This window comes from Bison bison, unplaced genomic scaffold, assembly GCF_000754665.1.
Source record: "Bison bison bison isolate TAMUID 2011002044 unplaced genomic scaffold, Bison_UMD1.0 scf7180017864205, whole genome shotgun sequence".
NCBI lineage: Eukaryota > Metazoa > Chordata > Mammalia > Artiodactyla > Bovidae > Bison > Bison bison.
In genome coordinates, this window is record NW_011494777.1 from 2,648,516 (window position 1) to 2,674,769 (window position 26,254).

The 26,254-nt window shown below is 46.4% G+C and overlaps 1 protein-coding gene across 1 annotated transcript; it reads left to right on the top strand.

Annotated features, from left to right (window-relative positions):
* Nucleotides 1–17,126: 17,126 nt before the first annotated feature.
* Nucleotides 17,127–22,676, top strand: SPATA19 (spermatogenesis associated 19). Its single transcript, XM_010844692.1, has 7 exons — nucleotides 17,127–17,261; nucleotides 17,423–17,479; nucleotides 17,951–18,043; nucleotides 18,213–18,304; nucleotides 20,973–21,050; nucleotides 21,313–21,388; nucleotides 22,501–22,676. The coding sequence occupies exons 1-6, from the start codon at nucleotides 17,184–17,186 to the stop codon at nucleotides 21,377–21,379; spliced, it is 465 nt and encodes a 154-aa protein (XP_010842994.1). The 5' UTR covers nucleotides 17,127–17,183; the 3' UTR covers nucleotides 21,380–21,388; nucleotides 22,501–22,676.
* The last annotated feature ends 3,578 nt before the right edge of the window (nucleotides 22,677–26,254 follow it).

Sequence of the window (26,254 nt, forward strand, 5' to 3'; positions counted from 1 at the left end):
GCCTGTATTGCTATGAACCTTCCCCTTAGCACTGCTTTTACAGTGTCCCACAGGTTTTGGGTTGTTGTGTTTTCATTTTCATTTGTTTCTATGCAAATTTTGATTTCTTTTTTGATTTCTTCTGTGATTTGTTGGTTATTCAGCAGCGCTTTGTTCAGCCTCCATATGTTGGAATTTTTAGTAGTTTCCTCCTGTAATTGAGATCTAATCTTACTGCATTGTGGTCAGAAAAGATGCTTGGAATGATTTAAATTTTTTTGAATTTACCAAGGCTGGATTTATGGCCCAGGATGTGATCTATCCTGGCGAAGGCTCCGTGTGTGCTTGAGAAAAAGGTGAAATTCATTTTTTTGGGGTGAAATGTCCTATAGATATCAGTTAGGTCTAACTGGTCTATTGTATCATTTAAAGTTTGTGTTTCCTTGCTAATTTTCTGTTTAGTTGATCTATCCATAGGTGTGAGTGGGGTATTAAAGTCTCCCACTATTATTGTGTTATTGTTAATTTCCCCTTTCATACTTGTTAGCATTTGTCTTCCATATTGCGGTGCTCCTATGTTGGGTGCATATATGTTTATAATTGTTATATCTTCTTCTTGGATTGATCCTTTGATCATTATGTAGTGTCCTTCTTTGTCTCTTTTCACAGCCTTTGTTTTAAAGTCTATTTTATCTTATATGAATATTGCTACTCCTGCTTTCTTTTGGTCTCTATTTGTGTGGAATATCTTTTTCCAGCCCTTCACTTTCAGTCTGTATGTGTCCCTTGTTTTGAGGTGGGTCTCTTGTAGACAACATATATAGGAGTCTTGTTTTTGTATCCATTCAGCCAGTCTTTGTCTTGTGGTTGGGCATTCAACCCATTTACGTTTAAGGTAATTGTTGATAAGTATGATTCCGTTGCCATTTACTTTATTGTTTTGGGTTCAAGTTTATACACCCTTTTTGTGTTTCCTGTCTAGAGAAGATCCTTTAGCATTTGTTGGAGAGCTGGTTTGGTGGTGCTGAATTCTCTCAGCTTTTGCTTGTATGTAAAGCTTTTGATTTCTCCTTCATATTTGAATGAGATCCTTGCTGGGTACAGAAATCTGGGCTGTAGGTTATTTTCTTTCATCACTTTAAGTATGTCTTGCCATTCCCTCCTGGCCTGAAGAGTTTCTATTGAAAGATCAGCTGTTATCCTTATGGGAATCCCCTTGTGTGTTATTTGTTGTTTTTCCCTTGCTGCTTTTAATATTTATTCTTTGTGTTTGACCTTTGTTAATTTGATTAATATGTGTCTTGGGGTGTTTCGCCTTGGGTTTATCTTATTTGGGACTCTCTGGGTTTCTTGGACTTGGATGATTATTTCCTTCCCCATTTTAGGGAAGTTTTCAACTATTATCTCCTCAAGTATTTGCTCATGGTCTTTGTTTTTGTCTTCTTCTTCTGGGACTCCTATGATTTGAATGTTGGGGCATTTAACATTGTCCCAGAGGTCTCTGATTGTCCTCATTTCTTTTAATTCGTTTTTTTTTTTTTTCCTCTCTGATTCATTTATTTCTACCATTCTGTCTTCTACCTCACTAATCCTATTTTCTGCCTCCATTATTCTACTATTTGTTTCCTCCAGAGTGTTTTTGATCTCATTTATTGCATTACTCATTATATATTGACTCTTTTTTATTTCTTCTAGGTCCTTGTTAAACCTTTCTTACATCTTCTTAATCTTGTCTCCAGGCTATTTATCTGTGATTCCATTTTGATTTCAAGATTTTGGATCATTTTCACTATCATTATTCAGAATTCTTTATCAGGTAGATTCCCTACATCTTCCTCTTTTGTTTGGTTTGGTGGGCATTCATCCTGTTCCTTTACCTGCTGGGTATTCCTCTGTCTCTTCATCTTGTTTATATTGCTGTGTTTGGGGTGGCTTTTCTGTATTCTGGCAGTTTGTGGAGTTCTCTTCATTGTGGAGTTTCCTCGGTGTGGGTGGGGTTGTATTGGTGGCTTGTCAAGGTTTCTTGTTTAGGGAAGCTTGTGTCAGTGTTCTGGTGGGTGGAGCCGGATTTCTTCTCTCTGGAGTGCAATGAAGTGTCCAGCAATGAGTTAGGAGATGTCAGTGGGTTTGGAGTGACTTTGGGTAGCCTGTATATTGAAGCTCAGGGTTGTGATCCTGTGTTGCTGGAGATTTGTGTGGTATGTCTTGCTCTGGAACTTGTTGGCCCTTGGGTGGTGCTTGCTTTCAGTGTAGGTATGGAGGTGTTTGATGAGCTCCTGTCGATTAATGTTCCCTGGAGTCAGGAGTTCTCTGGTATTCTCAGGATTTGGATTTAAGCCTCCTGCTTCTGGTTTTCAGTCTTATTTTTACAGTAGCCTCAAGACTCCTCCATCTATACAGCACCACTGATGAAACATCTAGGTTAAAGATGAAAAGTTTCTCCACAGTGAGGGACACCCAGATAGGTTCACAGAGTTACATGGAGAAGAGAAGAGGGAGGAGGGAGATAGAGGTGACCAGGATGAGATGAAGTGGAATCAAAAGAGGAGAGAGCCAGCTAGCCAGTAATCACTTGCTTATGTGCTCTCCACAGTCTGGATCCCTCAGAGATGTTCATGGAGTTACACAGAGAAGAGAAGAGGGAGGAGGGAGACAGAGGTGGCCAGGAGGATAAAGTGGGGAATCAAAAGGAGAGAGACAGATCCAGCCAGTAATCAGTTTCCTAAATGTTCTCCACCGTCTGGAACACACAAAGTCTCAGAGTTGGGTAGAGAAGAGAAGGGGGAGGGAGGAGATAGAGGTGTCCTGGTGGAGAAAAAGGAGAGTACAAAGGGGGAGAGTGCAGTCAAGCCAGTAATCTTGCTCCCAAGTAAAAATGGGTACTGAAGATTGGGTTCTTAAAGGTACAAAATTGATAACAAATACCAAAAAGCAAAGATTAAAAATCTAGAGTAGAGGTTGAATTTTCAAAAATACAATATTAAAGAAAAAAAAGTCACAAAAATTATAAAATATATATATGAAGTTTGCTTTAAAAAATAGGGTCTCTCTCTTTTTTTTTTTTTGCAAGGTAATAGTAGGTTATAACAATGAAAATTAAAGGAGTAATAGAGGACTTAAAAATAAAAAAAATTAACGAATGATAGTAAAAATACTAAAAATATATCTAGGACTTTCTCTGGTGGTGTTGTGGGCAGTGTGGGGTCAGTTCATTTTTGGTTAGTTCCTTGGTCCGGCTTATATTTCTCAAGATCTATAGGCCCCTTCCTATGTAGTCGGTACTAACTACAGGGTTTTAATCTATTGCACTTGTCACTTCCAAGGAGGTTCCCTCTTAGCTTCTTCTGTTTGTTGGTCTCTTCAGTGTCTAATTTACACCCTGACCCAAAGGGGTGGTGGTGAACACTTTTTTAGGCTCACTTGTTCAGTCGTGCTGTGGGGAGGGACGCTGCAAACAAATAACACTGGCGTGTGTAGGGAGTGCTTGCAGTGTCTTGGCCACACTGGGTTTGCCCCCGCTCACGGCATGTGTGCTTTCCCCGTCTACACTGCTCAGGCTCTAGGTTGCTCTGCTGGGAACTGTCTGAGGCCAGCCCTGGGTTGTATGCACTTTCCAGGTCTAAACCGCTCAAGTTCAGGTACTTGGGTAGTTCTCAGAGGCGCAGACTCATTTGGGCATGCGTTTTGTGCCCTCCCCAGATCCGAGCAGCTCAGGTGACCAGGTGTTTGGTGAGCGTGGTTGCTGCAACTTATTGCCTCCCCCACCCCTGCTGCTTGGTTTTCTGGGTGTACAACCAGTGCACCTTCTCAGGCGGATGTTGACTATTCAGAATCCCAAGAAGTCTTGGTTAGCAATGAAGCCTGCTTGCAGTTTGGTAGATAATGCCTCTCTGGGGCCATGATTGCCCCCTTCCGGCTCTTGCAGCCCTCGCCTGTCTGTCATGGGAGGGGGATAGGCCGGTCTGTAGCTGGCTAGCTCTGCTCAGTCCTTTGTTCTGTGAGTGGGCTTGATGGTGTCTTAGGTTAGGGCTTTTCGCATGGTAGCTATCCCACAGTCTGGTTTGCTAGCCCAAACCAGACTCAGATTGCCTCAGTTCCCTTAGATTGCCCTTGGGGCATTCAGGCCTGGTCCTTACTCTAAGCAATGCAGCCCGCACCTCCCTGCCCAGCCCCCGCTTGCTAGTGGCAGATGCAGGCGTCTGCACTGCTTCTTCGCTGGGGGAGTTACCGTTGGGCATGTATTCTGTGGGTTTTAATTAATTATTTATTTTTCCTCCCAATTATGTTGCCCTCTGTGGTTCCAAGGCTCCCTACAAACTTGGCAGTGAGAGTGTTTCCTGGTGTTTGGAAACTTCTCTCTTTTTTAAGACTCCCTTCCCTGGATGGAGCTCCATCCCTACCTCTTTGTCTCTCTTTTTGTCTTTTATATTTTTCCCTACCTCCTTTCAAAGACAATGGGCTGCTTTTCTGGATGCCTGATGTTCTCTGCCAGCATTCAGAAGTTATTTTGTGGGATTTACTCAGCGTTCAAATGTTTTTTTGATGAATTTGTGGGGGAGAAAGTGGTCTCCCCGTCCTGTTCCTCCTCTATCTTAGGACCGCCTCCATGAAAATTGGACTTTAAAATGGAAAACCTTTGTGCTTTAGAGGACATGACAAGAAAAATTTTGAAAAGACAATCACAGAATGGGGGAACATTTTTTCAAATAATATGTGTAAAAGGAATTTATATTCTGAATACATAAGGAAATGTTACACCTCAATAATAAAGAGAGACCACCCAATTAAAATATGGTAAATGGACTTTAATAAGCACTGATCCAAAGATAAACAAGTGTCTAAATAATACATGGAAAGATGTTCAGCAGAATTAGTTATTAGAGAAATGCAATTCAAAGCCACAATGATATACAGTTCACTAAGGTATCCATAACAATAGAAATAAATAAAAATCTAAGGAAATAAGTGTAAAATAACGTGTTCCTAGAGGATGCGGAGAAACTGGAACCTTCATTCACTGTTGGCGGGAACATAAAACAGAGCTGCAACTGCAGAAATGGCTCCTCAAAATGTACAATATAAAATAAAAAACCACCCAGCAGCTGCACTGCTAAGTATACACCCCAAAGAAGTGTCAGCAGAGACTCAGACATACCAGCGGGAAACGATCGATAACAGTAACTACTGTTGTACAGCCAACAAGAAAAATACTAAATTTGGATGATTCATATCTTGAACCAAAATATTCTTGAGTCTAGAAACAAAGTACGAGGTAAATAAAACCATAAAATGTGATGTAGTCTCAGATTAAAGAACATCCTGCTATGTATATTTCATAACTCAAGAGACATAAGAGATCTACAGGACCAAAGAAACCAAAACACCATGAAATAGTCATGGAGTTTCTGCATGGCCAACCCACAGGAGGACCTGAGCGGGAGGACTGCCCATCCCTGGGCCTATGGCTCTTGGGGCAGGCCAGACCGCTGAGGCCTCTCACACGCTTGGACAAACAGCTGGCCTGGGAATGGGAGGGGGGGCAGCGATATTGCCATCAACGCCTCCCCAGCCTCTCCTCAATATGATTAGTCATTAGAGAAATGCCATTCAAAGCTACAGTGATCACACCCCACCCCGGCCTTCATAGGCAGGGATTGCATGCAAGGAGCTAGGGTTCCAATCACAGACCCCACCTGAGGGCCAGGCACACTCACCCCGGGCTGCCACTGTCGTCCTGTCATGGAATCACCTGAGGGCCAGGTGTCCTGTCACGGGGCTCCTCGGGGTCATGGAGTTGCTTGAGGGGCTGGTGTCAGGTCTGATCGAGAGGTCACTGGGGTGCTCGAGCTTCTGACGGCTCCATCTGCTCACCAGAACTTAACCAGTGTCTGGGGTCCGAGTTAAGTGGCGGTGGGGGGAGGGGGTTACATGAGTCTCAGGTTTATGTCTGGGCCCAGTTTACGGTAGCAAGGGGGTTACAGATGGCCCCTGGTTTATATCTGGGTCTGAGTTAGGACTGGGGATGGTTTACGTCTGGACCCCTGGCTTATATCCGGGCCTGCTTCTGGGCTTGGGTGAATTTCATGCCTGGGCCTGATTTACGACCATGGGTGTTTACAGCTAGACCCCAGGTTTACAGCAGAGCTCCAGATTTATGACGTGTGGGGGTATAAGCACTGGGATATTTAGTGTGTCTGAGGTTTCCTGGTTTCTTCCAGGGGTCACTTCTCTACTACCTGTCTCTGGTGGTCCTGCCCTCTTGCCCCTGCATACCCACAGGAGGGTATGTGTGTGCTGTGCTGAGTCATGTCCGACTCTTTGAGACCCCATGGACTGTAGCCCGCCAGACTCCTCAGTCCATGGGATATCTCAGGCAAGAATAAACTGGAGTTTATTTCCTCCTCCAGGGGATTTTCCCCATCCTGGGATCGAACTTGTATCTCCTGCATGTTTTACATTGCCAGTGGATACTTTACCACTGAGCAATTCAGGAAGCCTGTAATCAGTGGAGAAAGAGTCCTCCAGGGGCTACCAGCTCCATGTTGCAGGAGCTACCAGCTCCATGGTGCAGGAGCCTGGTCTTCCTGGGCAAGAAGGCTCTCACCATGTGGACATAGCCTCCCCTAGAGGGCAAATGTACTGGAGGCTTAAAGTAACACTTTGTGGGGCCCTGGGCAGGCTGGTCGGTGCTCCCCCTCCCCCCACCTTCCACGGGGCTCCATAGTACTGTGTGTAGGTGCAATTGATCTTGAGCAGCTAGCCTGCAAAGTGTGTGGGTCCATTCACACTACTGGTTTTCAGTAGACATGTTCTGCAGTAACACTTATGATCCTAACTCATCACATAACACAGAAAACAAATTTGACTTGGATCACAGGTGTCCATGTGAAAGCTTCTAGGAAAAGACATGAGGCTGTCCTCATGACTTTGGGTAGGGGTGATTTTCTTAAATGTGAAACAGAAACATAATATAAAGGGTGACATTGGTAAATTGTTAACAGGGTCTGGGTCCTGAGTAGTTCTGCCCGAGCTGGGCTGTTGCAGCTTTCCATGACCTTAACCACAGGCCATGATGGTGCTCAGAGACATCCTGAGCTTGGCTCTGCTCCATCATACTCTTCCTCACCCCAGTCAGTAGGTTAAGTCCCTTCTTGCTCTGTTGATTCAGACACATCTGAGGAACCCAAGGTGGCCAGGCGATGGTATTAGGTACTACTCCTGTGGAATCATTGTGTTTCCTGGTAGAAGCTTCCCTCTCTTTGGAACTAAGGTCTCTAGACCAGAAGGACATACAATGGTGGGGCCAGGAAGAGAAGACTTTGCTGGTGAGTCACTAGGGGCAGCAGTGAATGGTGCCACTGCCATGTCCAATTCGTGATTCCTGGACCCCTGAACCCTGGTTATGGGAAGAATAATAATACACTGGGTATTGGTATAGGACGAAGAATACTGCCCCAGCCCTGCAAGGTATTTCCACATTGTTGGTGCTATAGTTGAGTCTCCAAAAGGCCAATCTGTTTTTCTAGCAAGTCAGCTGCTACAGGATGGTAGGGAGTGTTGTTGAGATGAGAGCTAGGAGAATAGGCCATAAGGTCCCTTGATCAGAAGCAGTGCTGTGTAGAACACTGTGAGAGTACATAAGGCATCTTGTAAGCTCACTGACGGTAGTGTGGCAGAAGTGTTGTGCAGAGGGAAGGCAAATCCACATCCAGAGTTAGTGTCTGTTCCAGGAAGAACGAACACCATCCCTTATGGAACAGAAGTAGGCCCAAGTAATCAGCCTGCTGTTTGGTAGCTGGCTGGTCACACCAGGGGATGGCACCCTGGCAGTGAGTCCATTCTGGTCTGGTAGACTGGGCATCAGCAGTGGCATCAGCAAGGCCAGGTTGGCCTTGATGGGTGAAGTCACCTCCATCATTGCTGACAATGCCCCTTTGGTCACAAGTCCATTGGGCAATAACAGGGGTGGCTGGGGGAAGAGGCTGACTGGGAGCCACAGAGCAGGTCATCTTATCCTCTAGACTGATAAAATCTTCCTCCATTGAGGTCACCCTTTGGTGAGCAGTCATATGGTACACAAATGTCTTCCTGTGTTTTGCCCATTCTGAGAGGCCTGTCCATATACCACTTCCCTGGACCTGCTTGTCACCAATTTTCCAGTCATGTTCCTTCCAAGTCCCTGAGCATTCCTCCTAACCCCTGGCCACAGCCCACGGATGAGTATACAACCACAGGTCTGGCCACTCCTCTTCCCGTGCAAAGTGCATGACCTGGTGTGCTGCTTCCAGTTCTCCCCGGGAGGATTTCCCATCACCAGATTCTTCGGGACCTCCCAGAGAGGCCTGCATTGCTGCAGCTGCCCACCTTCAGGCGGTGCCTGCCTGTCGTGCAGAACCATGAATCTGTAAATCTGGCCCTTCTTCTCACCCTCTGTCAGCTGATCATAGGGAGCTCCCTGGGAGGCTGTTGGAGCCGACTGGGAAAGAAGGCAATGTCCAGGAGTGGCAACCATGGACAAGGGAGCCACGTAACTCTTTTGTGCCTCCAGGGCCTGCCTGGGCCTGTTCTCAGTAATGTCACTTCTGTTTGCTGATGGGTTCTGCTATGCATGCTCAGGTCTATGGCTTGGTGGGTCAGACAACAGCCAGCTCAGGTTCACATGGTAACCTGGTGTCCATGGTTAAGCATTCAGCCTCTCCTGCGGCCTACTAGCAAATCAGAAGCTGTATATCAAAAGGAGAGTAGCTGTCCATAGAGGGAGGCAGAGCTTTTCTCCCAAGTCCTAATGGTCCTCACTATGACTCACCTGTAGGGACCTCCAAAAGTTCTAAATTTCCATACCTATCGACCACTGATAGTTTGAACACCACTGAACTCCTGGGTCTCATGGCCCAAATGGCCAAGCTACTTCTGGTGGTTTTCACTAACAGGCATTGAGAAGAACGTACTTGCCAGATAAATTTCTACACATCGGGTGCAAGGGAATGTATTACTTTGTTCATGTAAAGTACATCTGGAAAGTAACTGAGTCGAAGTCTGGTCCTGGTTCAGTTCAGTTCAGTTCAGTCGCTCAGTCGTGTCCAACTCTTTGCGACCCCATGAATTGCAGCATGCCAGGCCTCCCTGTCCATCACCAACTCCTGGAGTTCACTCAAACTCACGTCCATCAAGTCGGTGATGCCTGGTTAAGTCTACAATAATCCACTGCCAACCTCCACGATCCATCTGTTATCTGCATAGACCAGACAGACAGGTTGAATGGGGATGTGGTGGGAATCACTGCTTCTTCACCTTTCAGGTCCTTCAGGGTGGCATTACTCTCTGCAGTTCCTCCAGGAACATGGCATTGCTTTTGGTTTACTGTTTTTCCTAGTTAGAGACAGTTGTAGTGGCTTCTACCTGACCTTCCCTACTATAATAGCCTTTGCACTGCACATTAGGGAAGAATTGTGGCTATTATGTCTATTGTAATTTCACATTCTGAAAGTAGAGGAATAACCACAAAATGGGTTCAGGGACTCACTGTACCCATTGTGAGATAGACGTGAGCTAAAACTCCATTTGACCATCTGACCTGTGCAAGCCCCGACTCTGACACAGGGCCCCAGTAACTTTTTGGGTCGCCTAGAATCAGTATTGTCTTCCCTAGTGGCTCAGACTGTAAAGAATCTGCCTTCAGTGCAGGAGACCTGAGTTCGATCGCTTAGTTGGGAAGATCCCCTGAAGTAGGAAATTGCAGTTCACTCTAGCATTCTTGCCTGGAGAATTCCATGGACAGAGGAGCCTGGCAGGCTACAGTCCATGGGGTTGCAAAAAGAATTAGTTTAGAGTCAGTATCCAGTAATCCCTGAAAAGTTTGTCTCCTTTCCCTCTGTGCACAGTTACTCTGATAAAAGGCTGTAAGTCCCTTTGAGGTGGGCTGGGAGAAGGATTAACACCATGCATGTTTTGTGGTGTAGCAGGGTCCGTCCTTAAGGAGATCTAGCCTTTCCCTAATTCAAGGAGTTCTGGGTCTATACACTGGCTTAAATCAGAATTGATCAAAGGGCCATGAATGTTTTTATCATTCAAGTTAGACTTCTATTCACTTTTCCTAAAATTCTCTCACTTAAGTAGATCAAGCAAGAATTTCGTGAACCGCTCATCTGTTTCACTTCTAAGGACACTGTGAGCAATTAGCCAACTCCGTAGGTCTCTGTAAGTCAGACTTTTTATTACTGCTTTCTCTTCATTGGAAAAAAAAAGGGTATGTAGGTCTTCTGCCCATTTTTTGATTGGGCTGTCTTTTTTGATATTGAGCCACATGCCAAAGTTGTTTGTAAGTTTTAAAGACTAATCCCTTGTTGGTCACATCATTTGCAAATATTTTCTCCCATTCTGTGGGTTGTCTTTTCATTTTATTTATTGGTTTCCTTTGCTATGCAAAAACTTTTGAGTTTAATTAGATTCCACTTGTTTACTTTTGTTTTTATTTCCATTACTCTGAGAGATGGATAGAAAAAGATATTTGCTGTGATTTATATCAGAGAGTGTTCTGCCTATGTTTTCCTCTAAGAGTGTTATAGTGTCTGGTCTCATATTTAGGTCTTGAATTGATTTTGAGTTTATTTTTTTGTGTGGTGTTAAAAGGACTTCCCTGTAGCTCAAATGGTAAAGAATCTGCCTGCAGTGCAGGGGACTGGGGTTCGATCCCTGGATTGGGAAGATCCTCTGAAGAAGGGAATGGCAGTCCACTCCAGTATTCTTGCCTGGAGAATCCCATGGACAGAGGAGTCTGGTGAGCCACAGTCTGTGGGGTTGCAAAGAGTTGGACACGACTGAGTGATAACGTTATTTACTTACTGTGGTGTTAAAAAATGTTCTAATTTCAATTTTTTACATGTAGCTGTTCAGTTTTCCCAGCACCATTTTTTGAAAAGACTATCTGTCCCCTATTGTATAGTCTTGCCTTCTGTGACATAGATTACTTGATCATAGATGCATGGGTTAGTTTCTGGGTTTTCTATCCTATTCCTTTGATCTATATATAGTTCCATTTTTGTGCCAGTACCAGGCTATTTAATGACTATAGTTTTGTAGTATAGTTTGAAGTCTGGGAGCCTGATTTTTCCAGTTCCGTTTTTCTTTTTCAAGACTCATTTGGCTATTCCTGGTCTTTTGTGTCTCCATACAAATTTTAAGTGTTTTTTTTCTAGTTTCTGAAAAATGCTCTTGGTAATTTGCTGGGGATTGCATTTGATCTTTAGATTGCCTAGGGTAGTATTGTCATTTTCACAATATTGATTCTCCCAGTCCAAGAACATGGTATTTCTTTTTATCTGTTTGCGTTATCTTCAATTTCTTTTATCAGCATCTTATAGTTTTCAGAGTACATGTCTTTTGCCTCCTTAGGTAGGCTTACTTATAACTAGGCATTTTATCCTTTTTGATGCAATGGAAAATGGTTTTGTTTCTTGAATTTCTCTTTCTGATCTTTTGTTTTTCATGTAAAGAAATGAAACAGACTTCTGTGTGCTAATTTTATAACCTGCAACTTTACCAAATTCATTGATGAGCTCTAGTAGTTTTCTGGTGGCATCTTGAGGATTTTCTATTTATAGTATCATATCATCTGCAAGCAGTGACAGTTTCCTTCTTTCCCCCACTATTTGAATTCCTTTTATTTCTCTGATTGCCATAGCTAGGACTTCCAAAACTACATTGAGTAAAAGTGGTGAGAGTGGACATCCTTGTCTTGCTCCTGATCTTAGAGGAAATGCTTTCAGCTTTTCACCATTGAGTATGATATTAGCTGTAGGTTTGCTGTTATATGGTCTTTATTATGTTGAGGTATGTTCCTTGCATGGCCACTTTCTAGAGAGTTCTTATCATAAATGGATGCTGAATTTCATCAAAAGCTGTTTCTGCATCTATTAAGATAATCATATGCTTTTATTCTTCAGTTTGTTGATGTGGTATATCACATTGATTGATTTGCAGATATTGAAAAATCCTTGCATCCTTGGGATAAATCTCATTAGATCATGGTATATAATCCTTTTAATATATTGTTGGATTTGAATTGCTAGTATTTTGTTGAGGATTTTTGTGTCTGTGTTCATCAGTGATTGTGACTTTGCTGCTAAGTCGTATCTGACTCTTTTGCAACCCCATGGACTGTCGTCAGTGACATTGGCCTGTAATTTTATTTTTTTGTGGTATCTTTTTCTGGTTTTGGTATCAGGGTAATAGTGGCTTCATAGCATGAGTTTGGGAATTTTCCTTCCTCTGCAATTTTTGAAAGTATTTCAGAAGGATAAGTGTAAGCTCTTCTCTAAATGTTTGATAAAATTTGCCTGTGAAACTATCAGGTCCTGGACTTTTGTTTGTTGGGAATTTTTTAAATCATAATTTAAATTTTAGTACTTGTGACTCAGTTCAGTTCAGTTCAGCTCAGTCGCTCAGTCGTATCCAACTCTTTGCGACCCTGTGAATCGCAGCACGCCAGGTCTCCCTGTCTATCACCAACTCCCGGAGTTCGCTCAGACTCACGTCCATCGAGTCAGTGATGCCATCCAGCCATCTCATCCTCTGTCGTCCCCTTTTCCTCTTGCCCCCAATCCCTCCCAGCATCAGAGTCTTTTCCAATGAGTCAACTCTTCACATGAGGTGGCCAAAGTACTGGAGTTTCAACTTTAGCATCATTCCTTCCAAAGAAATCCCAGGGCTGATCTCCTTCAGAATGGACTGGTTGGATCTCCTTGCAGTCCAAGGGACTCTCAAGAGTCTTCTCCAGCACCACAATTCAAAAGCATCAATTCTTCAGCACTCAGCTTTCTTCACAGTCCAACTCTCACATCCATACATGACCACTTGAAAAACCATAGCCTTGACTAGATGGACCTTTGTTGGCAAAGTAATGTCTCTGCTTTTCAACATGCTATCTAGGTTGTGTACTTGTGATTAGCTTGTTCTTATTTTCTATTTCTTCCTGGTTCAGTCTTGGGGGATTGTACCTTTCTAAGAATTTGTTCATTTCTTGCAGATTGTCTATTGTATTGGCACACAGTTGCTTGTAATAGTCTCTTATGATCTTTTGTGTGTTTTTCTGTGCTGTCCATTGTAACTTCTCCTTTTTCATTTCTAATTTTATTGATTTGAATCCTCTTCCTTTTTTTCTTGATGAGTCTGGCTAAAAGTTTGTCAGTTTTGTTTCTTTTTTCAGAATCAGCTTTTAGTTTCATTGATCTTTGCTATTGTTTTCTTCATCTCTATTTCATTTATTTCTGCTCTGATCTTTATGATTTCTTTCCTTCTACTAACTTCAGGGATTTTTTTATTCTTCTTTTTCTAGTGGCTTTAGGTGTGAAAGTTCAGTCATGTCCGAGTCCCTGTAACCCCATGGACTGTAGCGTACCAGGATCCTCCATCCATGGGATTTTCCAGGCAAGAGTACTCGAGTGGGTTGCCATTTCCTTCTCCAGGGGATCTTTCCAACCCTGGGATCGAACCCAGGTCTCCCGCATCGTAGGCAGACGCTTTAGGTGTAATGTCAGATTGTTTGAGATTTTTGTTTTGCTCTCTGAGGTAAGACTATATTGCTATAAACTTTCCTCTTAGAACTGATTTTACGTCATCCCATAGGTTTCAGATAACTGTGTTTTCATTTGCCGTGTCTCTAGGTATTTTTTATTTCCTCTTTGTTTTCTTCAGTGATCCACTGGTTGTTAAGTAGCATATTGTTTAGCTTCCCATGTTTGTGGTTTTTTAGCTCTTTTTCTTGTAGTTTATTTCCAGTCTCATAGTGTTGTGGTTGGAAAAGATGCTTGATATGATTTCAGTTTTCTTAAATTTACTGAGGCTTGCTCTGTGGCCAGCACGTGGTCAGTTCTGAGAATGTTCTGTGTGCACATGAGAAGAATGTGTATTCTGTGGCTTTCAGTGTTCCCGTATTGGGTACATGCATAGCTCTAATTGTTGTATCTTCTTCTTGGATTGATCCCTTGATCATTATATAGTACCCTTCCTGATCACTTGTAACACTAGTTTAGAGTCTATTTTCTCTGAATTGTGTATCGCTACTCCAGCTTGTCTGTGATCGTGGATTCTGTTCCTCAGGCTGCAGAACTGTAGCTCCTCTTTGCTTCTGCTGCTCATCCTCTGGAGGATGAAGCTCTCCAAGAGTTTTGTGTAAGCTTCCTGATGGGAGGGACTGGTGGTGGCTGGAGATGGGTCTTGTCCCTCAGGTGGGCAGGGCTGTGCTCTATAAAATTTCAACTGGCTTGTTGCTGATGGGTGGGGCTGTGTTCCTACCCTGTTCATTGTTTGGCCTGCGGAAATCCAATCCTGCCACCTGCAGGCTATTTGGTGGGGCTAATGGCTTCTGCAAGGGCTCATGCCAATGGGTATTTCCTAGAACTGCTGCTGCTAGTGTCTCTCACCCTGGGGTGAGCCACTGCTGGCCCCTGCCTCTGCAGAAGACCCTTAAATACTAGCAGGTAGGTCTGGCCCAGTGTTTTATGGGGTCACTGCTGTTCTCCCCTGGGTCCTGGTACACATGAGACTTGGTGTACACCCTCCAAGAGTGGAGTCTCTGTTTCCCTCAGTCCTGTGAAAGTTCAATCAAACCCTTCTGGCCTTCAAAGCCAGACTCTCTGGGGACTCTTCCTTTCCTAGGACCCTCAGGCTGGTAAGCTTGACATGGGACTCAGAATTTTCCCTCCATGGAATAACATCTGTGGTACAATCACTTTCCAGTTTGTGGGTTGCCCACTTCATAGGTATGGACATTGATTTTATCATGACACCCCTCCTACTGTCTCATTGTGGCTTCTTCTCTGTCTTTGGATGAAGGATATCTGTTTTTGGTAAGTTCCAGTACTTTTTTGTCTATGGTTATTTAGCAGTTAGTGGTGATTTTGGTGTTTTCATAAGAAGGGGGTGAGCTCATGTTGTTCTACTCCACCATCTTGAGCTAATCTTACGTCTAAACTTCAAAAGAGTGACAGTAACAAGTGCTGGCAGAAACATGAAGTAACTATTCTAGGCAGTAGTTGGTACAACTGTCTTGAGGTACTTTTTGTTATATACCAGCACTAAATATATGTAAAGCCTATGACCAAGCAACTCCAGTCTGTTATGTATATGTGCAGATTTAGCGCTTATGTCAAACAAATATTCATAGTATAAGAATATTCATAGCAGCATCGGTTTAAAAAGGATCAAACTAGATGTAACACCAATGTCCATCAGTTGAAAATTTGTTAATTTGTGTTGTGGTAATACAGTGGGATACTAGGCAAAACACTTATGGTGATAAATGTCAAAATGCTGATCTCCTTGTGGGTCTGAGGGCCTGCTGGGGTGCTGGAAGTGTTCTATATCTTGATACGGGTAGTGGTTAAACATATATATATGTGTGTGTGTGTATATATATATACACGCACTTAAACTTTTTTTCTGAGCTGTGAATGTATTTATATATTTTACTGTGTGCATTTCATAACATAGTAATAAAATGTGAGAATAGATTTATGTATCTGTTTCATTTTGGAAACATAAACACAGATGTACAGCCTAGAAATGTATGAAAATCCTTCTGAAGAACAAGGTTGAAGAGACAGGGAAGAAGATGGAACTTCCCTCAGTGTATCTTTTCATGTAGTTTTAATTTTTCTGTGACATTAATGTTTTAGGGATTCAAACAGTAAAATTACACCAGTAAGGATGGAAACAGTTTTTAGGAGGTAGTGGCAGAAACAGAGGTGTTGATGAGTAACTTCATCTTTTGTTTTACGATTTCCCATCTCCCTTGGCATTCAGTTTGGGGTCCTATTACTAGCACTGGCCAAAAAGCTTTAAGAAGAAGCCTTTGGGCTAGAACAGAAGAGGTGATTTTATTCCTCCGTGTGTTCTTTTCCTTTTCTCTGCAGTCACACAGGTCACATCCTTACAGCATGGGGCCAGAGGACAGATTTATCCCTGGATCTCTATGTCACCACGTGGAGCACAGCTGGCCTGAACTTGTGCTTTGAGAGTGAGAAATAAGTCTCTTTCATTTGGGGGACTTACTTGTTGCTGCAGGATAGCCTAGCATATTCTGATCAATAGAGAAGATGAAAAATTAAGGTGCTTTTTTTGAGAGTGAGGAGATATAGTAGCTATTTTAGGGAAGCTGGGGAGAGTAAGATAAAGGTTTTCTATATTCTTCAGAAGAATGAGAACACTTATAGACTATTAGAGCTAGAAGAAAACTAGAGACATTGTATTCATTGTGAAGACAAAGAAATTGCGTCCACAGGGACTAATGATTGGGTCAAGATCATATGACAAGTTAGTGGTAGAGACAGGATGACAACCCTCATTTCTGAGGCCTTGAGAATAGTCTTAGGGTTAGGCTACAACTACTTTTGAGAGCAGCTAAACATTTGCTTTAGGCTATTCTGAACTTCACTTCCCTAGTGAAGGTTCTCGGTGGGAATCACAGCGATCTGAGCCCATCAGTGTTTGTCCCCAGCTCTGCGTTGCAACAGGATCCCTCTTTCATTTCCACTTGACTAACCTTCTACATAGCCAGTCTACTGTGGGTGACTTGGCAAAGTCAGGAAATGTCCTTCACAAGAATTGGCACTTTCATACCCTATTCCTCTTATTGCTTATTTTTTTTTGTGATCTGAATCACTTGTGTAAACAAAGTAGACACAGAAATAAAGGTAATGTCCTTGTTGAGGGGTGTGCTCCCCCATCTTTTGACATTTTCTGGGTGGATAAGCCCTTTCTCCCCCAGTTTGTAAGAGTAAGGATAAGAAATGCCTATGGCAGGGTTTGAACAAATGTCTAGAGGGCCCAGGTTGTTTTGCCACAAATCTCTTTCTGCTTCAGCATTGCTCAAGACTGGGTGACCAGCCAGAAGTCTTCCCCATCCCTCATAATTTCTGTCTATGATTTGGTAACTGCCCCTTGTACCTTCCTCAGGCTCACATCCTGAGTGCCCACACCCACCTCTCCATTTCTGAGCCATAGCCATCTCCAAGGTGGATACTTCCAGACCTTTGTTTTCTGTCCCCACTCTGAGCCTGGGAATTAAAGGAGGTCATTGTCACATCATCACTGGCCAGCCAATCAGGTAGGCACCACCCTCCAGGGACCTCCTTGTGCTGGGGGAGTTCTCAGGCTGCTTCAATGGAAGGAGGGAGCCACGAAGGAGGCCTGGCATAAGTGCAGAGATGATAATCACAACATGGATTGTGTACATCCTTGCTCGGAAAGGTGCCGGGCTCCCCTTCCCACCCAAAGTCAGCTCGGTGAGTGGGGCTGGTGATGGCTAGGTGGAGAGTATCTCAGGTACCATCTGTGCTCTGAGCCCTGGCACTTCCGGAGAGGAGAGTTCATGTTGGATGTGGATAGTGGAGCAGAGGTGGGTCTCTCCGTATTCTGAGGGCATTGATTTACGACTTTGTTGCAGGATGTGGAAGTTACGGAGACCGAGGCTGTGTCTGTAGTACAGCACTGGTTGAAAAAAGTAAGTTTCCTCTGGGACTCAGGGTAGCCCAGATTGTAGAGAGCTGGACTTCTCTCTCCACAGAACCAGGAAACCCAAGTTCATTGCCCACCAGCCTGCCTGGAGCTGCGTCTGATTCATCACACGTTTGGGAGCACCCAGTCTGTCTCCTCACCAGAGATGCTCCGGTGTCACCACCGGCCCCACCCTGCTTCTCAAGCGTGGAGTGGAGGGGGTTCAGATGGGTGGCCCCTACTGCAGGATTTCTCAGGAGGACCTTGGGTTAGGGCCCATGACTTACCGAGTCCCTGGAATTCCACGGGAAGGTAGCAGCAGATGGCTTAGTGTCAGAACTGTGCAATAGCGCATGTGTAGGGATATGCATATGTATGGTATGATAGGGAAGAATAAAAAGGAAAAGGAAGAGGAGGGGGGCTGGGGACCAGACGAGTGAAGGAAATCATCCTCTGAAGGAAATCACTCACCTTTCAGACTGAAGAAGAGGCTTCCCAGGAGATAAAGGACAAGATGTCCACCAACTTCCCTCCCATGCAAGGCCAAGATGTACATGTGACTAGAGATGTGGTAATGGAGCCTGTTAGCCACCCATCCTGGGGGACTGGCGGGGGGAAAGGGGAGGCTGGCCTAACGCAAGGGTCCTGGGCTAGTGGGCGGAGCTTGTCCAGGCTGGGCTGTACCCTGGCCATGGAGTCCTTGCTGGGCAGTAACCACTGGATGCCACTGGATTTCCTAGGTGAAGCACCACCTCTCAAAGTCTGGTTTGTTAGCAAACCAGAGTCAAGAGGTCCTGGAGGAGAGAACAAGAATCCAGTTCATAAGATGGAGGTAAAGCATCTCTTTTCCCGGAGCCAGACTGTAGGGCGGGCGAAGCAGAGAAGGCATGAGCCCCCTCTCCGGGATTCCTGGCTGACACAAACCCAAGGCTGCCCTTCTCTAGAGGTGTTGACTCCTTTGGCTGAGAAGTTTTGCATCCTGCCTTTGGGGTCTTAAGGGATTGTTTTTGCTGTCTTAAAAGCCCACTTCATCCCTAAATTTTGAAATAACTGGAGGGATTGGAAAATGGCTTGCTTACCATCTCTTAACTGCTTCTGAATACATTTTAGACTTCTGTTATTTTTGCACTTGATTTGTTCAGAAGTGGCTGCACTTTAAAGAGCAAAAAGAAAACAAGCTCTTAAAATGCAGAAGCTGAAACCCTCCTGTTGGCCAGAGGTGAGAGGAAGTCTCTCAGGCCGAGGCTGGAGTCCTGAGCTCTATGCAGCTGCACAGGCCGTGGCCACCTTCCTGGCTCCCCACCTTCCTGCTCTGCAGAGGCTAAGACTCCAGGCAAGGGAGCCTGGGGCCTGGAACGGGCTCAGCCCCTCAGCACACACTTCCCTGTTTCCTTCTGGGGTGCGCGTTCGCTTGGGCCTCCTCTCACAGGAGAATCCTTGTGGCATTCCGCTGGCCTTCCCCCCTCATCTCTGCACTCAGCTTCCTTCCTGTGCCCCCATTGCCAACTTTGCTCTCTCCTATCAAGAAAGATACAATTCTCAAGAAATGTGTTTTTGTGTCTGATCCATCAGGATGCTGTTTTCCTGTGTTTGCCCCTTCCAGTGGCATTAGCATTTTAAAAGAGGATTCAGATGGTCAAGAACTGTGTTAAGAGGAAGGGTCTAATTTGAGACCTCCCCAAGAAAGGGAGGGAAACCTGCCAAGGTAGCTCAAATCATGAGCATTGATAACTGCCCCCCAGCCACTGCCCTCCACGTGGGATGCTTGTCCGCTCCCGGCCTGGCCGTGCCACCAGCTCTGGCTGCTGTCTTTCCTTGGTTTGGATAATATGAACATCATCCTCTGGGGTTTTTAGACCTTGGCTGCATAGTGTAAGTAGGTTAAAGCTCTGGAGACATGGGACAGGAATCAGTCAATTATCCACATAGATGTTTTCCACTCTGGGTGTTCTGTGGAGATTTTAAACCAGTAAACACAGCCTGGTTCCTCCTCTGATCCTCTCAGTTTTATTAAGTATGTGGTCAGGGTTGCATATCCCTTTATTAAGCACCACTGAATGTGCACATATGTGACAGGTGTGTATTGGCCACCCGATGCTTGCTAGGCTTTCTGGAAGACAGAACAGCATAAACGAAGCCCCCATTTGAAAGGCTACACGGGACGTGGGTGGAGAAACTTCTGAGCACTGAAGGACATGTTGAGGACTCCACCAGAATCACCTGTGAGGGTACAGTGCAGGGCTGTGCCACTCGGCTTTGCTGGGCTGGTCATCTGGGCTGACCCACACATGTCTGGGCAGGGACTGGACACACAGGGCCCAGGTGAGGCCTCCCACAAAGGCAAGAGCCTGGCAACTTGGCCCCATCTGGCCCCTGTGGATCCTTCTTCTCAGAAGCATCCATCCCTCTGTCCCCTACCCCCTCTGTCCTCTCTCTCTCTCCCTGGGCACTGGCCAGCTTTATTGTGTCTGAGCCGTATTTCAGAGCACATTTGGATTGTAGTCCTCATAAACAGTATCAACACTGAGTTCACACAGAAAACCCTAAATCTAGAACAAAGCTGACCCAGAAGGCACTGTCGAGCATGGGGAGTCCACAAAAGAGACACAGATGTAAAGAACAGGCTTTTGGACTCTGTGGGAGAGGGCGAGGGTGGGATGATTTGAGAGAATAGCATTGAAACATGTATATGACCATATGTGAAATAGATCACCAGTCCAAGTTTGATGCATGAAGCAGGGCACTCAAAGCTGGTGCACTGGGACCACCCAGAGGGATGGGATGGGGAGGGAAGTGGGAGGGGGGTTCAAGATGGGGGACACATGTGCACCTGTGGCTGATTCCTGTCAATGTATGGCAAAAACCACAATATTTGAAAGTAATTAGCCTCCAAAAAAAAAAAAAAAGAATGGGGGAATCTAAAGGGCACAGGAATGGGGCTCCAGTGGGCAAGCTGCTTTTGCTGGAGTGGAGGGTCTGTGAGGGTCTGTGGGGGTGTGGAGTTGGGAAGGGCGCAAAGTAGACGGTGGTGAGGAAGGCAAATCCAGACGGTGAAATAAGACAAAAACAGCATCAAAGAGGAGCCTGCAGCCTCTCTGTGAAAGAAGGCTCTGGCAGGATCTCTGAACCATGGTGAATATGCACAATGCTGATCATATAGAGCTGGCAGGGGAGCGGAAGAGGAATTCAGAAGGGGCAAATCCTCAGCTTCAAGACCTCTGACCCAGTGTGTAACCCTGGCAAAGCCGCTTAACTTCTCTGTCTCCTTGACTCTTCTTAGGAACATTTACTACCTGCCTGGGATTGCTGGGGGCTCAGGGGTATTTGGTTAGTAAAAAGGATGCTTCTTGGTACTGATACAAGGAGGGTGGAGGACCAGCTGTAAAGCTCATCGGGACAGTCAGAACTGTGGTCCACGGGATTCCACCTCTGGGGGTTCCACAGTGACTGGTTAGTGGAAAAGGAGCCCGGGGATCCCAATGCTTGACGATGTTTTGCAGCCATACCCGTATCTTCCAAGTGCCGAGCGAGGCAAGAAACGAAGCCATGCGAGATAGGATAGAGCAGGTGAGACGAAGGTAAGCGTTAGGAACGAGGTGATTTGTGTCCTAACTGGGGGCAGGTGGGTAGGGGGCTTCTGGTCTCTGTGGGTCTCCCTCCACCCCAACCCTGGGCCTGGCTAAGCCTGGGATCCTTCTGGATTGAGCGCCTCTTCCCAGGACTCAGCTCCAGGGCCCAGGCTTGGGCTGCCATCGTCTGGGGGACTGCTGTGGTCTGTGCTCTGGGGGCCTCTGCTGCCCTTCCATCTCCCTTGCCTCTCCTCTCCTCTGTCCCCTGCAGCATATGCCATCTTTCAGATGAAATCTCTCAGGAGCTTCGCAACAGAAATTCCTACTCCGAATGCTGAGAGCAGCAGGTGGGAGAGCTGACAGGGGAGGGGCGGGGCAGAGAGGACGGCTCCCAGGTTGGGTGGGGGCTTGAGAATACCAGCAAGGGGTTGCTCCGGGGCCAGTGGGGTCAGGGAGAAGGCAGCTGCCTGAGGCTCCTGCCATGCCTCTCAGATTTCTGGAAGAGCTTAGAGTCTAGGTCAGATTTGTGTCTCTGACTTCTCACTGGTGTCACAGACCATTGCTCTTCCATTGCCCACAGGCCCAGGGGTCTCAGGGCCTTGTAGTCAAGGCCAAGGTGGGGCCTGCAGTTCTGAGTTGCTAGCACTCCTGAGCGTGGCCGTGGCTGGTCTGCTGGCCCCACTTCGAGTCACAAGGTCACACAGCCCCAGAGTGGGAGCAACGGTGCACCGGTTTTGGCTCATCCACTGATTAGGGCCATGACTTTGGGTCACATGACCTCTTGGCCTGCATGTGGTGGGTACCAGTGGTCATGGCAGTGGTTGCTTGTGCGGCTCTGGATGGTGGTGGGTCATTGACTGGCAATGCCTCTCCAGGAGCCATCTGTCCAGAAAAGGTTGCTGCACCCCTGCCAGGCGGGGGCTGATGGGGTGACCACCAGCATGCTTAGAGGAGGGCCATGGAGGTGTATGTTGGCATTTATTGAGCCCTTAATCTATGCCAGCTCCTGCACAGGGCACTCTGTCTAGGTTTCTCATCCGACCCAAGTGACCATAGGAGGAGGGCATGCTGGTGCAGAGGCAGAGATAAAGCTGCCCTGGGGGGCAGACGCTGGCTTTCATCTGGGTCTGGCATGGGCACTTGCTTCATGCCCAGTGCCTCAGTTTCCTGACTTGAGGACATTCCTCGTGGACCATGGCATCCTGCACGTGGCAAGTGCAGTGTCAGTGGTTTGCTAATGCCAGTAGGGACGAGGAGTGAAGGCCCGCAGGGGCCTCTGGAGTCAGGCTCCCGGCTCAGCTCTACCCGACACAACGGCTGTCCTCCCCATGGGCCTCCCCGCTCCTGAATCCTGCTCTGTGAACGCGGAGCGCAGTGGGCTCAGGAGGCATTGCCGGCCTTGTCCGCCGCCCTTCCCACATTTCCATGTGCCCCTGGGCATTTCCCTCTTTCCAGGTAGGTGTCCTTCAGGATCAAGGAGCAGCCTGTGTTGGAAGGATGTCCACCCACCTTGACCTGAGGAGCAACCACACCTGGGCAGTGATGATCCAGTGGGTGAGCCCTGCCTTATGACAGGGGCAGCACTGGAATCCTCTTGCTGAACTGCTGATAAAGAGACGTGCTATTTAACCACCACCCCGGCCTCTGGTGTGAGTGCCTTGCTACCGTCCATTCTTCGCATCTTGAACAGCCATGCGCTTGCCTCTGGGGACACAGGCTCGCTGCCTTGTGGGGAGACAGTGACAGGCCCCCGCCACTGTGTGAAGCAGGGCTTGCTGGGGGCTCCTGGAGTATTAGGGGCAGAAGGCAATGGCACCCCACTCCAGTACTCTTGCCTGAAAAATCCCATGGACGGAGGAGCCTGGTGGGCTGCAGTCCGTGGGGTCGCTAAGAGTTGGACACGACAGAGCGACTTCACTTTCACTTTTCACTTTCATGCATTGGAGAAGGAAATGGCAGCCCACTCCAGTGTTCTTGCCTGGAGAATCCCAGGGACGGGGGAGCCTGGTGGGCTGCTGTCTATGGGGTCGCACAGAGTCGGACACGACTGAAGTGACTTAGCAGCAGTGCTGCGGCAGGAGGACTTCCTGGGGGAGGTGCGACATGTGCGCTTCACTCGAGTATTTCATGAACTTTTACTCCTTCTCTAGAGTGCGTCCTTTCCTTACACAGACCCACGTTTCTGACCTACATCCCCTTCCTCTCTCTGAAGAACTGTTAACATTTCTTGCAAGACAGGTCTGCTGGCAACAGCTTTCTTTGTCTGAGAAAGTATTTCCACTTCATTCTGAAGGATACAGAAGTCAAGGTTTTCTTATCAACACTTCTAATATTTTGCTCCACTCTGTTCTTGCTGGCATGGTTTCTGAAGGGAAGTTGGATATAATTTTTATCGTACTTCTCTCTAGGTAAGGTCCCTCCAACCTGGCTGTCGAGATTTCTGTGTGTTTGATTTTCTGCAGTTTGAGTATGACATGTTTAGGTGTAGCTGTTTTGCCATTTATCCTGCTTGGTGTTCTGAGCTTCCTGGATTTGCTGTTTGGGGTCTGTCATCGGTTTTGGAAAAATCTCAGCTGTTACTTCAAATATTTTTTCTGTTCTTTTTGTTCCTCTCCTGGTTTCCCATTACTCAAACGGTGCACCTCTTGGAATTGTCCCCCAGATCTTGGATATTCTCTTTCACTTCTTTTCACTCTTTCATTCTTTTTTTTTTCTCTTTGTTTTTCCATTTGAAAAATTCCTGTTGACATTTCTTAAATCTCACCAGCTCTTTCCTTGTCCACATGTAGTCTTCAGGTAAGCCCATCAAAGACGTTCTTTGTTTCTGTTTCAGAGTTTCTTATTTCTGGCATTTCCTTCTGATTCTTTCTTGGGGTTCCCATCTCCCTGCTTATGTTATCCATTTGTTCTGGCATGGTATCCTTTTCCACTAGAGCCCTCAGCCTGTTTATCAAGGTTGTTCTGAGTTCTCAGTCTGATAATTCCAGCTTATCTGCCATGCCTGATGAGTCTGGTTCCGATGCTTGCACTGTCTCTTCAGATGTATGTTTCACTTCTCATCATACCTGTAGTTTGTTGTTGAAAGGCAGGTAAGCTATCTGAGGTAGACAGGCCTTCATCGTGAGGTTTACTATTTGTCTGGTGAGGAGTCAGACGTGTTTACTCTTTCCGGCAGCTGTGGGGTCAGAGGCTATAATTCCCTTTTGTGTCCTTGCTTTTGTCTTTGGGTTTTCCTAGGATTTTTCCTTATATAGGGCCTGACGCTTGGAGCTCTTAGAGCTGCAATCCCCTCTCACTTTACAGGAGCCCTATCCATGTGGTGAGGGCTGAGCAGGGCAGCAAAGGAGCTTCCTGGAATGCTCTGATGAGGTCTCAGTCTCTGTTACTCTGTGCCCCTGGCCTGGGACCTTCATATGTATTTCTCAGCTCCTCCCTGGCCCCTCCCTTAGGAGAAGCAGGAAAGCAGGAGGGGGCTACAGTTGAATATTCCTTCCCTCCGTCAGATAGCCTCTGGAAAAGTCATTTTCCTTGAGAGCAGGCTTTTGTTAAGGAAGCAGAATGTTCTAGACATGTTTCAAAATGCCTGTTTCCGCCTCCTCTTGCTGGGAGACTTGGGGGAGGCTCCTCTTGTCTTCATGGTGAGAGTCTGGAAGGATTCCTGCAGGTAAAACTCAGAATGTGCTGGGGTTTCCCTAAGACTGGCCGGCTGGACTTGTTAACTTTCAAGCCTGTCTACAGTGAGTTACCAATAATTCATCAACTGCAGGTTAAACCTTGCTCTCTGGCCTGGTCCCAGGGGTCCTGCTCTGGGGCCTTGTGAGTCTCTGTCCACCTGTCTGTCTTACCTAGCTTCAGTCAGCTGTTTGCCCTGTGACCTCAGATCTCTGATGGATCTGGAAAGAGTTGTTGCTCTTTGGTTTGTGCACTTTCTTTTTCTTATTGTGAGGACAGTTGAGGACTTCCAAGCTCTTTGCATACAGACCAGAGACTGGAGATCTCCTTGGTGCATTTATCAAGTGGCTAGTAGAATAACGACCTTCCCTGGTGACTCAGTAGGTGAAGAATCTGCCTGCAATGCTAGGTCCCCTGGAGGAGGAAGTGGCTACCCACTCCAGTATTCTTGCCTGGGAAATCCCATGGACAGAGGAACCTACCCTCCATGGGGCCACAAGAGTTGGACACCACTGAGTGACTAGACCACCACCACAGCAGAATAACAGCTAGTGTTTGCTGACTTCTGCCATGTGCTGGGGACTGTATGCACTTAACCCAAGCAGTGTAGATCCTCTGCTATTAGAGACCATGTGAGACTGAATGGCACCCCACTCCAGTCCTCTTGCCTGGAGAATCCCATGGACGGAGGAGCCTGGTGGGCTGCAGTCCAAGGGGTCACTAGGAGTTGGACACGACTGAGCAACTTCACTTCACTTTCACTTTTCACTTTCATGCATTGGAGAAGGAAATGGCACCCCACTCCAGTCCTCTTGCCTGGAGAATCCCATGGACGGAGGAGCCTGGTGGGCTGCAGTCCAAGGGGTCACTAGGAGTTGGACACGACTGAGCAACTTCACTTTCACTTTTCACTTTTCACTTTCATGCACTGGAGAAGGAAATGGCAACCCACTCCAGTGTTCTTGCCTGCGGAATCCCAGGGATGGGGGAGCCTGGTGGGCTGCCGTCTATGGGGTCGCACAGAGTCGGACACGACTGAAGCGACTTAGCAGCAGCATGTGAGACTGAGAGGTGGGTCACTGACCAGAGTCACTTTGTGGCTGAGCAGTGTGGAGCCCAGCCTGGCCTTCTGGCTCCTGGCACCCTTTCTCAGCTGCTTCCGGTGGGGGCCCTGGGCTAGGCTGGGGAACATGAAGAAAACAGGACACCCGTCCCTGTCCTGGTGGAATGGTCATTCTGACAGGGGAGACAAGTTTTAGACTGTATCAGTCACAACATTCACAGCCACCGTAAAGGAGAAGTATTGTCTTCAATGAGAACTTGCCCTGATCAGAGAGGAGAACTGAGATTTACTTTCAGTTATTTTAAAATAATCACCTCATTTTGCAGATGAAGAACTGGAAGATCAGAGAGGTTAAGTGGCTTTCCTGGTGCCACCCAGCCATGAGACACAAGGCTAGAATTGGGATCCGGGCTGTCTCAGGCCACACCGCTGTGCAGTGCGCTGGGGTGAGGAGTGGACGGTGGCGGCGGCGACCTTG